This window comes from Manis javanica, chromosome 1, assembly GCF_040802235.1.
Source record: "Manis javanica isolate MJ-LG chromosome 1, MJ_LKY, whole genome shotgun sequence".
In the NCBI taxonomy this organism is placed as follows: domain Eukaryota; kingdom Metazoa; phylum Chordata; class Mammalia; order Pholidota; family Manidae; genus Manis; species Manis javanica.
The window spans coordinates 40,916,199-40,931,458 of record NC_133156.1 but is presented as its reverse complement, the minus strand read 5'-3'; the positions used below and the strand labels follow the sequence as shown (position 1 = coordinate 40,931,458).

Here is a 15,260-nt window from a genome sequence, read left to right as displayed (position 1 = left end):
TGCTAGATCTGAATCCTGTAAGAACATGGAACATAGTTGCTTTGCTCACCACTATATCTCCAGGCAATGCCTGGACATAGTAGGCATCCAATAAATACATACTTATTCAGTGAATGAACGAACAAATAAATGAATGAATGAATGAGTGATTAAAGATGTAGAGCTAGATCCCCAGATGAAGGCCAAGCTCCCAACTTCTCCTTCTGGCTGTGGCGATGAAAGGCCCAACCTTGAGGGACCCATATCTTACAAAGAACAGGAGGTGTAGAGAGAATCCATCCCTGAGCTAGAATGTGGATGACCTTCCCTGATATCTTATTTCAGGGGTGAATGAAGATTGGAAGAAAGGCAGGGTTTTTTTACAGAAGTACAATAGCCAGCTTTTGACAAGGTGGCTCTGGAGAATATTTGCTATGAGAGCAGGATGGGAGAGCAGAGAGCAAAAAGGGCTAGGCATTTCCTGAATGTAGTGGAACAGGCATGTGCCTGTTCTGACAGACCTGGATTCAGCTCTTGGTGCTAACATTTACATGCTGTGTGACCTTGGACAAAAAGACTAACCTCTCTGAGCTTCATTATATTCATCTGTAGAGAGGGAGCAATTACTCTCTCCTGTGAGTGTAGCTGTGAGGATTCATGAGATAATGTCTTAGACAGCCTAGCAGAATGTCTGGCTCATAGTATGTGCTCCATAATAAAATGATTTCATGAGTCTCTAAGCCTCCTGCAGGCAGGGTCCATGTTTAGTTTGAGCCCAACTCAATAATTAGTTAAGTACCCAGTACACAGTAGGTGCTTTAGGAAGCCTATTAATGATTCATAAATAGTCAAATGTATTTTCTTTTGGAAGGACTTCCCTTTTCCAGGAAGGGTTCCCTGTGTGTAAAAATCTCCCCCTCACTCAAACCAATTGCTTTTCGGTGAGCAATGCAAATTCTTGTGTTTCGAAATGCAGAGCTGAAGTATTGGTGTGTGTGTTTGTGGAGCTTGTTGTGTCCTGAGTCATTTCTGAGACCCTCACCCCCCCTTGTGTTCTTGTGGGAGATGGGAATTCATCAGCCCCAGTATGAATGAGAGGACTAGAGAGCTCAGAGGAGAGAGGGATTCCTATTTGGTTCCAGTACTAGAGAGAACACAACTGTTTCTTTGAAATTGACCTTCATTTATCTGGAGGGGAAAGCAGTTAGTCCAATAATGGCTTCCTGGTGCCTTTCAGCATTTTAAAAGATGGAAGAAAGATTTGGAACTAGACAAATTTCCAGTGTTTTCTAAACAACACACCAAGCCCAGCTACCAGTTGGCTGCGCAGCACTTCCTGTACCTGCCCCCCTACCCTCTGTGCCTCCAACCAATGCCCATCCCTCAATGGTCTGGCCACTTCTCCAGACCCCGAGCAGGCCTTCTCCAGGTGGGTGGGAGTTGGCTTTCACTGTAATGCCCAGCAGCTCAAGATTCCTTGGACATCTTGTGCCTGGCCCATCAAATAGAAATGCTGCTTATTGTATGTCAAGTACTTCCTATCCCCTGATGGCCTGATTCCAGGGATTGAATAAAGAGGTCCTTGTTTGGTGGAATCCATCCCTGCTCCCGAGTAAGTGAGAGCTGGTCCCTGGCCCATCTTGGTCTGAGGCATCAGGGAAAAGGTGGAGAGGGCATAGGGTGGTGCTACAGGTGGGGTGGTGGTGGGGGCTGCTCCACAGCAGGTGAGAGGCCCAGCTCTGCAGGCAGCCCAACCCTGCTCCCAAAAATAAAAATAAAGGAGGAAGGAAAACAAATGGGGATCCTGACCAAGACCCTGTAGGGGGTATGGTTATTTTCCCTCCTTCCCAGGAGAAATCCCAGCCCTTTTCTCCCATGGAGAAGACAAACACAGCTATGAAAATCTTGTGGCATTCAGGCATCTGGAAGTCTATTGCCAATTGGAAGTTACTCCTACCTGCACCTTTCTGTTTGCCAATCACTATCTTCCCGCAGATCTGCTCTCTCTCCTTAAGAGTGAGAAGGCTTTCATCGAAAATTTAGGATTTGGAACCTTTCTCAGGTTGGAAGATTCATTGTTTTACATCATCTTACTTTTATTCGGGTGTTATTTGAACTCAGAGGAAGTAGAAACCGATCTGTTTGTTTGGATGCTCTTCCTAAATTATTGACAACATGTTTAATGAAGCACCTTCTCTATTTGAAGCTGGAGTACCTTTCAGAGTCCATCCCAAGCCCAAGGCCTAGAGTTCATATTCCTCACCTGTCGAGACTTTTGGGTTTTCAGGGAAGAAGGATGCACGTGGAGTCAGCTTAGGGATGGCACACTGGGGGATACTGGGAGACAATGGCATGGATGGGCAGGACGTTCCTGTGGCAAGGGGAGGAGAACCAAGCTCTGATAGCATCAGGGTGGTGAGAATATCTCACTTTCTGTGGCATGGAAGTTGAGGAACTGGGAGGTTAGGGGGATAAGGGCTCAGAAAGACAAGTTCAGAAAGGGGGGAGAGTGGGGATAGTGTGAGTGAGGAGAAGCTGAGGATGAGCCTGAAGAGCAGGACCTCGAGAGAGGCCACCTCATCCTGTGCCACCATGTGTCTGCGGGAGGGCTAAGCTTTGCAACGTTTGAAACCTTGGTGTCCAGGGGGCTGGAGCCTGAAGGGAGTTGAGAGATCCTATGGCAGTGATTCCCAAAGCCTGGCCTGTGGACCACCTCTTCAGAATCACCTGGTGGGCTGGTTAAACATGAGGATTCCTGGGATCCATCTGATTTACTGAGGGTTAGGCCTAAGAAGCTGAAGCTCTCAAGTTCTGCAGATGATTCTGATCCTTATTAAAGTTTGAGAGCCCTTGACGTGGTCCAAGCCTCTCATTCTATAGAAGTGAGATCTGAAGTCCAGAGAGGTAAAGCAACAAGCCTAGGGTCACAGAGCTAACTGATGGCAAAGCTCACATGGGGACTCTACTGCTGCTGACCCTCAGAGTCTTTCCATTTCAACATGCTGGCAGTCTCTTCACCTATTTGGAGCTGGTTCTTTTGCCCCCTAAAATGAAAGCCTGCAACTTTGATCCATTTCCTGCATCCTTTTGGGCCTTCTCCTTCCTGAGGATGCTCTGGGCACAGCCTCTGCTGGGTTGGGGGCAGGGGCAAAAGGAAGAAAAGAGAAGGACCCAGTTCTCTTCTGAGCCTTTAGTAGTAGGTGTGGGATTAGCAAATCAGTAGAGGAAAAAACCCAGTTATACCTGAGGGGTGATGGGTTTGATTTGTATATTGAGCTAACTTTCATTGAATATTTACTGTTCATTGATGCTGTATTATGTTCTTTTCATGCATCACTTCAAACCCCATAAACCGAATAGTAATTAGCCCTATTGTGCAGATGAAGAAACTTAGGCTCACAGAGGAGGAGTCATTTGCTCAAGGTCACATAGCTAATAAGTGGCCAGATGACTTCCACATGCAACTATGATCTCTGTACGGCCCAGTGCAGTGTGAACTGTCATCCACTTTAACCCAACAAGCTTGCAGAAGGACCCCAAGACCCTGGGCTGCTCTGCAGTGAGATGTGATCACTCCTGGGGTAGGGGGTGGGGGTATTGCTTCAAACCTTTTCCACTTGACACACAGAAAATATTTCTGAAAGGCATTTCATATTCTTGAAAGCTGCCTTAGAAATGATAACTTAGAAAGTAGTTTAAACAGCTTTTTTTCTTTATTTTTTTTACTAGGAAACTCCTGATAGCAATTTGTTTTCTTTCCATTCATCTCTTTCTCTTGAAAGCAGCGTATCTTCAGAATTTTAGTCACTTGAGGGCTTAGGTTATGTTTAATTGTAACTGACCCCTGGCGTGATTGCAGGTGTTTGTGGTCCTGCATGTAACAGCCGTTACCTCTTCTGATGTCATGGCACATGACTACTGTGCCATGATCACCTCCCTCCATTCATTTTCTGGAGTGTCCCCCAAGGATGGAGAAGAAACCAAAGCAGATCAGTACCTCAGAGGAGGGACCAGCATTTCCCAAGACATGTGAACAGCATATCACCGTGCTCTCCTCTGGGTTTACCTCCTAACTGGACCTCAGTTTCTTCCTCAGAAAAAGCAAGCCTTTTGAGCAACCCAGTAGGACCACCAAACAGAAGAAAATAGACATATTTTTAAAGCAGAGGAAGGGGACTCAATTTCATCCGAGCAAGATTTATTGTCTGGCAGCTGGTGGTGAGGGACAACTATAATTCAATTCTGGATAGTCCATGAATCACCAGAGTTAGGAACATTTTTGGGTGAAAACCGAGAACATGTGACCCTCTGGTCATTTTCATTCTCTTTCAAATCTCAAGCTTCGGATGACTTGAAGGCTGGCTGGGGCTGTGTGGCTGTAAAATGCTCTTATTAACTCATAATGAAGGCAGTGCATTGAGGTGACAGCAAGTGGTGAAGGGACGAGGGGGAGAACGCAGCCTCTGCAAAGCTCTTGAGGAGTGTGGGTCTCTGCAAGAGCCCTGGAAATGCTGAATGAAAACTGCCTTTCTGTGTACAAGCTGCTCCCTGCTCCCCAAATGCCGTGTCTGCGGTAACTACAAACTATTTTGTATGCTGCATTAGTGACGCTGCCTTAGCTGGCACATCATTACTACGGAGACAACACTGGTGTGATGCTCAAGCACAGTGTCCTTTTTAATTATTAAACTGAGGCCATTGAATGAGTCATTCCACATACCAGATTTTCCTTCTGTGGTTCTATTTTGAGTGACTAGTACCTTAGTGTATTATTCTACTAACACCTGAGCTGGTTCTTAGCCAGTTACCCAAATCTGCAAAGGCTTTGCAGAACAAACAGCATTCTCCAATCTCCAAACACACACAGACTGCATAAAAAACAAAACCCACAAAAAACTTTACAGCAAACTCATCAGTAAACCCAAGATCCAGGAATGCCCAGTGGCCCTCCACCAGTCCCCCACTTACCAAGTGGCAGAGCAATGAAGAAGGGCAGCCAACACAGGATGAACATCCCAACCACAATGCCCAAGGTCTTGGCTGCTTTCTTTTCCCTGGAGAACTTAAAAAGTTTGACAGCTATGGAACTCCGGGGGTTGTGGCCCTTGGCCTTGGTACTGCTGAGGGTGTCCTCATGAAAGTTCTTGGAGTGGATCCTCAGGGTCAGCTCTTTGGAGTTGGACATCTCCTTCATGACTCCAGCCTCCAGGTTCTTGGTGGTCCTCTTGGCCACGATGTAGACGCGGCAGTACATGACCAGAATGACAGCCAGGGGGATGTAGAAGGAGCCCAGGGAGGAGAAGAGGGCGTAGAAGGGTTCTTCGGTGACCCCACATTCCTTGTCATCGTTGGGCGCTGGCTCCTTCCACCCAAGGAGAGGCCCGATGGAGATGACGGTGGATAAGACCCAGACGCTGAGGAGCGCCAAGATGGCCTTCCTCCGGGTGACCAGCGTGGGGTACTGCAGAGAGTAGCGCACCCCGATGTAGCGATCGATGGAGATGGCGCACAGGCTCAGAATGGAGGCCGTGCAGCACAGGACGTCCACGGCGGCCCAGATGTCACAGAAGATGCGCCCCAGCACCCAGTAGCCGAGCACCTCCAGCGCGGCCGAGAAGGGCAGCACCGTGAAGCTCAGCAGCAGGTCGGCGATGGCCAGGTTGACGATGAAGTAGTTGGTGGGAGTCCGCAGGTGGCGGTTGCAGGCCACAGACAAGATGACCAGGATGTTGCCCACGATGGCGAAGAGGATGAAGGCGCCCAGCACCAGGCCCACGGAGATGGCCCTGGTGATGTCCAGCTGGGGCGGTGTGGAGTTGCTCGAGGTCTGGTCGGGGCCAGTGAAGTTGGCATTTTTCAACTCTCCCCAGTGGGCAGGTGTTGATGTGTTGTGGCCGGGGTCCAGATCGGGATTCATTTTAGAGTCCGCCCTCCATAGCCAGGGGGTTGACAGGGCTCGGAAGGGCTGCGGCGAAGGCTCCTCAGCTGCCCCGAAACTTTGCCTCCCCCGCGGTCTTCTTCCCAGCGGCGCCCTCCTGGCGAGAAGTCATCTCCGCCAGGCAGCCCAGCCCGGCAGCACGTCTCCTGCCTGCACCGAGCCGCCCGCCCGCCCGCCGGTCAGAGGGAGGAGGAGAGAGCGGACGAGGCGGCAGCTCCAAGTTTAATGGTCCACGTCAGGCGCGCCGGGCCGGGCCCGGGGGAGCGGCGGGGAGCGGGGGCGCGGGCCAGGGGGCGCCCGGCTCGGCCCGGCCCGCCGCGGGTCTGCGCACAGCCGCACCTCAGCCCAGCCAGCGCCGGGGAGGGTCTGCTTTCAGTGAGCCGCCGCTGGGCTGACTGCACGGCGGTGACATCAGGCGGGGGAGCCCGGCGCCCTGACTCCGCGCGGCACTAGGGGGCAATGCGGGTCCAGCCAAGCGCCCGCAGCCCCGACGCCGCGGCTCTCCGGTCAGCGCCCGCGCCCCACCCGCCGCTGGTGAGCCTTGTGGGGGAGGGGAGGGGAAAGCCGCCGAGCGAGGGGATCCCCTGTCCTTCACCCCCAGGGGGCCCGCTGGGATTCTTTTCCCTCCCATTGCACTCTTCAGTTTCAAAAGTGGGGGTGTTGGGGGTGGTTAACTCTAATGGCGGGCGTCTGGAGTCAGTCAGCCTCCGGAGTTAGAGACATATGCACCGTGTGCGGCACCAAGGCAGGTGAGAGGGATTGAGTCAGATCTGAGACCAACTCCCACCCTTAACATCCCAGTGAAAACGCTCTGGGTTTCTCTTCATTCATTCATTCACTCACCCGGACACTCACTCCTCCAGTTATTCCACAGAATTTTAAGGGATTACCCCACTGCCTGTGTTGGGTTCTGTTGTAGGTGCTGTGGACACAGCAGTTGAACCAAACCAAGTAGACAAAGACCCGTGCCTTCTAGAGCTTACTACATTTCAGTGGGAGGAGACGGGCCATAAACAAGTAAGCAGATTATGAGGTGTGTTCCATGCCGACAGAAAACGAAGCAAGGAGGGAGAAACAGAATGGTGTGTGTGTGTGTGTGTGTGTGTGTGTGTGTGTGTGTGTGTGTGTGTGTGTGCGTGCGCGCGCGCGCGTGTAGGAGGGGGGTATTTGAAGTTTAAAATGGGTATTTGGGATGTCACTGAAATGATGTTTGAGTCAAGACTCGAAAGAAATGACGAACAAGCTAGTGGGCTTCCTGGGAGGGAAGATGGTGGAGGTGGGATAAGAGACCTCCAGGCAACTGGGGAAGGGACTTGGGGAATCTGGATTATTGGTTGTTTTTTTTCCCCTTTTTGCCTGCCATTCATTTTGGACATTCAGTCACAGGGATACATTCCCAAAGGTTGGTGAATGGTACTTAGGAGAGAACATATGGAGGGACGTGTGGACAAATGTATGTTGAGGGAGAACTTTATGTTAGTTAACATTCATCCAACATTTCTTACATCCCAGATAGTGTGCTAAGTATTTTTGGCATTTTCCCATGACCCTGTGAAAGGACTATATCATTTCTATTTTGTGGATGGGGAAGAGCTGGGAATTGAACCCAACTGTGGGGCTATCTGAAGTTGAACAATTAGCTAGTGTGTCACACTTTTCCCATGGAAGCAAGATAGGGTGTGGGTTTTTCTCCCAGATTTATTGAGATATAATTGACATATAACATAGTGTAAATCTAAGATATACAATGTATTGATTTGATACACTTATATTTTGCAAAATGATCACCATCATAGTATTAGCTAACACCTCCACCATGTCACATAAATAGCATTTATGTGGTGAGAACTTTTAAGATCTCCTCTCTTAGCACCTTGCAACTATATAATACACTATTACTAACTATAGTCACCATGCTGTACATTAGATACCCAGAACTTAGTCATCTTGTAACTGGAAGTTTGTACTCTTTGACCAACATCTTCCTATTCCACCCCCCACCATCCCCTAACTCCTGGTAACTACCACTCAACTCTCTGTTTCTATGAGTTTGGCTTTTTTAGCTTCGCCATATAAGTGCTATCATGTAGTATTTGTCTTTCTCTCTTTAACTTATTTCACTTAGCATAATGCCCTCAAGTTTCATCCATGTTGTTGCAAATGGCAGGATTTCCTTCTTTTTCTTGGCTGAATAGTATTCCATTGTATGCATACCACATCTTCTTTATCCATCCATCACTTGATGGATACTTAGTTTTGATATCTTGGCTATTGTGAATAATTCTACAATGAATATGGGGGTACAGATATCTCTTTGAGATCCTATTTTAATTTGCTTTGGGTATATATCCCCAAAATAGGATTGCTAGATCATACTGTAATTCTATTTTTAATTACAGTAATTCTGTTTTCCACAGTGACTGTGCCAATTTACATTTGAAGTAGGAGGTAGATTTATTAGTATAGATGAAGCTGCCTTCCAAGTAGTAAATGTTGGGACCCAAGCTATTAGTGCCAGGAGGGAACTCACTGATAGCCAAGCATTTCTCAATTTCTTTTTGTTCTTCACAACAAACTTTTGAGAGAGGCATAACCATTCTCCACTGACAGATGAGAAAACCATGGTTCAGAGAGAGTTAGCACATTCCTAAGGTCAAATGGCTGGTAGACATGTGGCAGCGTAATGGGTAGTGACGCTGGAGATTGAAAAGTAAAGCCTGATGCCTTCTGTAACTCCCATCCCGAAGCCTGCATCTGGGGCTTCCTACTTCCTGCTCCTGATAATCACTAAACCTGATATTCAAGGGTGGGCAATGAGGAAGTCACCCAGGGTGATTCATATTTAAGCTCGGCTGCCTAGAGGTAGGTTCTTAACACCTTTTAATTTTTCATGTATCTTTTTTTGGGGGTGGTGTGCAGAGGTGGTGATCATTCACTTATCTAAAGTTTAAATCTAAGATTTTAATCTTCTCTCACCAAAATGCACAGATTCCCAAATGCACAAAATACACAATTTCAAGGGTTCTCTGAGATTAAGAAATCTGTGGTAGAGACAGCCCTGAAAGCAGATGTTTTTCTATTTCAATTAAACTGGCTTAAGTTGTATTTGAAGATTTAAAATAAGAAATTCACAGGTTTATTGTGATTTGGCTCTTCAAGAGCTATCAGAACCCTTGCCTTTCCATTTTGGAGGAGGTTCAGGAGGCTGAGAGAATTGCTAAACTCCCATAACTAGTCTGGTGCAGAGCTGGTTATCAAACTCCATTTCCGCCACCCATAGAGCAGTGCCCCAGAGGAAAGCGACACATGATAGCCACTGATGACTTGATTCAGGTGTCAGGATGTGGAAGAGATTATTGAGCCAAATGGAGAGGTTCAAAATCCCTGTAGCTTTCCAATATGTTGTCATTTACTGGCGTCTTCCATGAACGCAAAAGCAAACATCCCACCATAAGGCAAACAGGTATTAGCTTTAATAGCAGCCATGTAACAGGATCCCACTAAGCAAACTTAACTAACGGTCCTTCCCTGGCACTCTTTCCCTGCCTTCACTGGATATGCCTCTTAACCCCTCTGGCTGATATTTGACCCATGGAATTGACCATTTGTTTAGGTGTCATGAGTATACAAATGATATTTCATTTTCTCGGTACACCTTGGGGCAAAGCCAAGCACAGAACTCTGACTCACTCAAGGCTTGGGGAAGAAGAACCTTTTCATTATCCATCTGATTACATTAGAAGGCTTTGATGTTGCAAATTCCCATTTCTGTGAGCCCTCTAGGAGAAGCTTTCACTGAGCTTGACCTGTGGGGAGACCAAGGCTATGGGAGGTTCAGAGATCTATTTAGAGGATCTAAGGAGATCTCTCAACTGTGATCATGCAGTTTTGATCGTGCATGGTGCTCCCCTCTAGTTCTCTCCAGTTTTTAACTCAACAACCATATACAGGAGCATCTACTCTATGTAAGGCACCATGCGAGGTGCTGTGGGCAAATAAAAAAGTTAATTAAATCAAACAAACAATGACCTAGCACTGAGCTAGGTGCCATGGGAGATGATGATGATGGTAAAGCACCCTTCAGAGCACCCACTATGTGTCAGACACTGTGCTAGGTAATCCATGTGCAGTTACTCAAATCTTTACCAGAGTGCAAGGTAGGATATTATTCCCATATTTCAAATGAGGAAACTGAGGTTCAGAGAGGATCTGAAACATGGCCACACCCATTCAGTGAGTAAGCAGCATTGGTATTCAAAGCATTATTGTCTGGCTCCAAAGCTTGCATCCTTCTTTTTGTACCAAACTGAGATTAAAAATAAAAAGAAAGAAAAAAACTAAGGCAGCAGAAGATTCACTGTTAGCCCTGAAGGAAATTACAGCAGAAAACAGAATGTGATCAGGGTCCTGAGTGAGGCAGAGGTCAGGGAGGGGACACCAAGGCAGAAATGTCTGGGCAAGAAGGTTCTGCAGAGAAGCTCTTTAGGTCAGACTTCCTTACGTCTCCAGCTAGCACTCTGGTGAGGATATGAGAGCTGACTTGGATTCTAATCCTGCTTCTCTCATTTAATAGCTACTAATATAACCTTGTGCAGTACAGTAAAGTGACTAAGAAGCTGAACTCTGGCATCAAATAGACCTGGGTTTGTGCCCCAGTTCCACTCATTTACTAGCTGTGTATTATTGGGCAAGTCACTTAACTACTCTGAGCCTCAGTTTCCCTATCTGTGAAATGAAGAGCACAATAATCCCTTCTTCATAAGGTTGAGTGGAGGATTAAATGTGATAATGTGTGAAAAGGGCCTAGCACAGAATAATAGTAATAATATCAACCAAGAGTTGTTAAGTGCTTTACTAGATGCTTAATCATGCCCCAAATGTTGTTACGTACGTTATCTAACTTAATCCTGGTAAAATTATGAGGTGGATGCCACTGGTACTGATATTTTGTAGATCAGAAGACAGAGTCACGGAGTGGTTGCCCAAGACCACGGAGCTAGTAGGTGGCACAGCTGGAATGCAATGCACCCAATAAATGGAGCTAAAAATGGAGCTAAAAATAATTCTTTATTATCTGCTTCATGAAGTACGCTCGAGGTCTCCCGGGACTTGAAGGAGTTTTGCACCCACTGTAGCCCAGTGGGGAGAGGGGAAAAGTGCCCTTTCTTCTGGGTAGGGGACGCTGGCTACACCAGAGGCATTTCCTTGGCTTGCAAAGGCAGCAGGTCAGAGGCTCCCAGGAGTGAGGGATTTTTAGCTCCCTCTGGGCAAGCCAGCTTTCCTCTCTGGTAATTACAATTTGTCAATCTTTGGTGAGTGTGGATATCCTCAGCCCAGAAATTCCACTTGCCCAGAGTTTCCGGTAAGGGAGAGAGAGCTCAGGTGTAGCTCTTTGTGGCAGGTTGGTGAAGATTAATCGCCAAGTCATCCAGGGGCTAAATTCACATCCCAGGCTCTGGGGAAGCCTAGGAGCCCTGAGCTGGGGGCTGGGGTGTGAGGCCACAGGGTGCCAGACGAGGAATGTGAAGAGCATGCTGCCTTGATCCTGAGACTGCGGAGCAGGTCCGTTCTCCCTCATGCCCCAGCAGCTCCTCTGGCGAGCAAGGGAAACAGGTTGCCGATTCCAGCCTGTGTAGGGTAGAGTCCAGTGCAGGCTGTTTTCCTGAATGACTCTGGTTGTTCCTTTGTGGTTGTGGGCTTTGCCCAGGAATCTGTGGTGGCCCCAAGTTAGCTCTAGAAAGGGTCTTCAGGTCGCCTTCTGGTTGGAAGCTGGGTATGTGCTGTGAACATGAAGGTGCTGTGTTTGCACTGTGCTGTCCTCAAGACCAATGCTATTGTCCATATCAAAGACTGAGGGCCGGCAGCTGATGGAGAATTTCCTGGGCCTAAAGCTCTCCCAAGCTACCTTTGTATTGCCACCTCCAGGATGTACTTTCTAACCACATTTGTGGAAACCATTGAAGGTTCAAACAAAACAAAATTTAAGACAATAGGCTTTTTACAGCTGACTTTTCAAGGTGTTGACCTATCTGGGCTCCACTGCTACAATCAGAATCACAGATCTCTGAAATATTTAGTCCAGGAATCAGCCAACTACAGCCAGTGGAACAAATCCAGCCTTGTGCCTGTTTTTGTAAATACAGTTTTATTGGAACACAGCCATGCCCATTCACTTAGGTAGTATCTGTGGTTGCTTTCATGCTACACTAGCAGAGACAGTCTGTCCTGCAAAGCCTAAAATATTTACTCTCTGACCCTTTAGAGAAAATGTTTGTTGACCACTGATCTAGTCCAATCTTCTTATTTTACATGTGGGGACACAAAGGCCCAGAAAATGGAAGCAATTTGCCCAGGGCAGAGCCAGGGTCAGTAACCCAAAGATTTGGCTCCGTCTCTATGACTCCTTTTCACCACTGCTGTCATTTGGCACAGCCTCTGAGTTTGAACCCCAGCTTTAGTTGACCAAATGTGTGATCTTGGGAAAGCTACATAAACTCTTTCGGCCTCCAGTTTTTCATCTGAGACCTGAAGATAATGTTTTCTATTTCTTGAGCTAAGGCACATATTAGGTGGTTGTGAGAATTAAAGGGCCATAATGCTTACACTACACTGGGACTGGCCCTTTCAAAGCACTCAACCAAGGCATCTGCTTTTATTATATCACTGTCTTCTGTGATTTTATAAGTACTAATCTTATCCCCCCAACTCCAATTTTCGTAAGGGAAAGGTCTACCCCTTAACATTAATTTGTTGACTTTTGGGTCCTAGACCTTATTGAGAACCTACTCAAAGCTGGGTACACCTTGCTTTTACTCCACGCTTTTCCTAAATTCCTTGTAGAGGCTTTCTCAGTGCTAAGTTCCCAGCAGAGCCCCTTGACCAATTGATCTCCACCCTGTTATTTCTTATTTTTGTTTGCTGAGCCTCTCTCCTGCTAATTTTATCTCAGTCTAACCCCCTTTTTCTCTTGGGCAACAGAACTACTCCAGTGTTTTACCATCCATCTTGGAGCAGAACTTGAACTGAATAAGGTCAATGGGCATCGGCCTTTCTTGTCCCCCTGGAGTTCACAGTCTAAGATGAATAATCTTAGAATGCATAGAGAATTGTGTCTGATGTTAAACAGGGATGTGAGGAATAAGGAAACATATAAATACGTGACTTAGGTCTCAAATTTCTCCATCCTTCCTCTTCATTTTTTGTGCTCCCTGAACCAAACCATCCAACCCCTTTTGGGGGATTTTCTCTTGTGGTGACCACCAAAGTTCAGAAAGGTCTGGAGGAAGAAGTGGGAACCATTTTCCTTGGGGGCATCTAAAAATTGTATTTGGACAAAGTGTTAGAGCCCAGCTTTGGAGAGGACAGACCAGGCCCCTGGGGAGCGAGGCAAGGAAGTGATGTTAGAGGGTGAATTCTGCCTTCTCACCTCCATTCTCCAGCAGAGGTGACAGTGTAGGACTCTGGGATGGGGGTGGGCATGCTTGGGAAATGGAGTGTGGCATCACTTTGGGCCCCGTGGGTATGGCAAAGGAGGGAGGAATGTGAGAAGGAGGCAGATTCTTTGTCCGTCTCTGCAGTGCACTGAGGAATACTGGGACAGGAAATGCCCATCATTTCTCAGCTGTTTACTGGACACCAAACTGAGAGATTTGGGAGGTTGTCTCAGGGGTCCTGAAAAGTTGAAGGGAGGTGGAAGAAGAGCCTTGGTTTTTCTGCCTCTTGTGGTATTTCCCTGGTCAGTGGTCAGGGTAGGGTATGGGGAAGATTTCGTGGAAACTTCTAGGTGGGTGCTCCTGGTATAATGGCAGTTAGCTGCATGGTGTGAATTGCAAGTTCCAGAGGGGGCTTCCAAATTTCTCTCCAGCCCTTTGAAGTGCTATCCATTTAGAGGTAAACATTGCCTTCTACCTACGGCCCTATTTTAATGAACTATTGGTGCAGTTATGCACCAAGCATGCGCCAAGCTAGTCCACAGGCATCATCTCATTTAATCCTCTAAGCAAGCATTTTATGGAAGACATTGTTAGCTCCAATTTACATGTGAGGAAGCTGAGGATAAGAGAGGTTAATTAACTTGTGTAAGATTACCCAGAGATGGGATTAGAGTAGAGGCAATTTGACTCAAAGTTGATGCTTTTCACCTCCCACATAACCCCAGTTTGGCTATAGGCTGAACTCACGGTTCAACAAAACTATAGGAATTTCTGGGCAACCCTCAGTAGCCTAGGAACATGGATCCAGAGAGGCAGAAGCTGTTTTGGGCTGTGTGTTACTGCACAATGCAAACAGCAGCCCTTCTTTGTGTTTGGGGCTGAGGGCTGTATCTTTCCTCCTAACCCCTCCCTGGGAACCTCAGTGAGCTCAAGGGCTTGTATCAGGCTTGAGTCTCAATTTTTCCAACAAGAAGGATGGAAGCTGATCCAGTAGTTGTCTTTAAGGACTGCAAAGGTTATTTATCCCATGGCAACCAATTGTCTATTTCTGAGATAGGGGGAGAGAATGAGAGATAGAGATAGATAGAGAGAGATGAGAGAGAGAGAGAGAGAGAGAGAGAGAGAGAGAGAGAGAGAGAGAGAAAGGAAAAGAAGGAGAGAACAAAGATAAAGACTCTAAAGACAGCAGGAAAGATGCCAGTTGCCATTTAGACCTAAGGAAGTAACTTCTTAAACATCAGATGAAATTCTACTTTGTGACCTTGGACAAGGTACTTCATTTATTTAGGCTTCTGTCGGTTTATCTATAAAATGGGATATTAATGTATTTATTCCACTAAATTGTTATATGATTGAATGAGACTGCCTGGTACCTAGAAAGTTGTCAATATATATTAGTTGTTGTTGATATTTTATATAATCTCGAATACATACAACAGATTTCTCAGTATCTAGAGTATTTAGGTACAGATTTTCCTCATTAATCTCTCAAGGATACTTTTAACCCTTTACTTGTCTATTGATACTGGTATCTGGTTTCTTTTTCTTCTCCTTGATATAAATAGCCCTGAAGAGACAGTGGCTGGTAAAACAATGATAGTATAAATAAGAAGAGCTAACGTTTGTGTGCTTGGCTTGTGCTCTGGGCTTCACATGCACTGTTTCATCTTCACACAAGAATCCTCAGTTAGGCGGAACTCTGACCTTTGAGAAGCAACTTCTGAAACTGGCTGTATCACACCAAGAGCCCAGGACTTGCTGGAAGTACTTTGCTGGAAGTATTAAGAGAACTCTTAATGATGTTGGAGACCAAGTCAGGGTGGGTGTTGCTGGGCTTGGGGAATGGGGTGTGGTGGGCTGTTGGTCCCATAAGCTTGTGCAGAGGAAAGGGAAACTGTTCACCCCAGCAG

General features: G+C 46.7%; 1 protein-coding gene and 1 long non-coding RNA gene across 9 annotated transcripts in view; one reads left to right on the top strand and one right to left on the bottom strand.

Annotated features, from left to right (window-relative positions):
• ADRA1B (adrenoceptor alpha 1B) overlaps positions 1–6,290 on the bottom strand; it is a 51,636-nt gene extending 45,346 nt beyond the window's left edge. The window contains exon 1 of the mRNA XM_037025184.2: positions 4,948–6,290. Coding sequence (XP_036881079.1) covers positions 4,948–5,896 — 949 coding nt within the window. The 5' untranslated portion in view covers positions 5,897–6,290. The remainder of the gene's footprint in view (positions 1–4,947) is intronic.
• Positions 6,291–6,324: 34 nt separating this feature from the next.
• LOC140848392 (uncharacterized) overlaps positions 6,325–15,260 on the top strand; it is an 81,828-nt gene continuing 72,892 nt past the window's right edge. For all 8 annotated transcript variants that reach the window (XR_012129193.1, XR_012129190.1, XR_012129188.1 and 5 more), the window contains exons 1-2: positions 6,325–6,451; positions 6,837–6,934. This is a non-coding gene — a long non-coding RNA (uncharacterized lncRNA). The remainder of the gene's footprint in view (positions 6,452–6,836; positions 6,935–15,260) is intronic.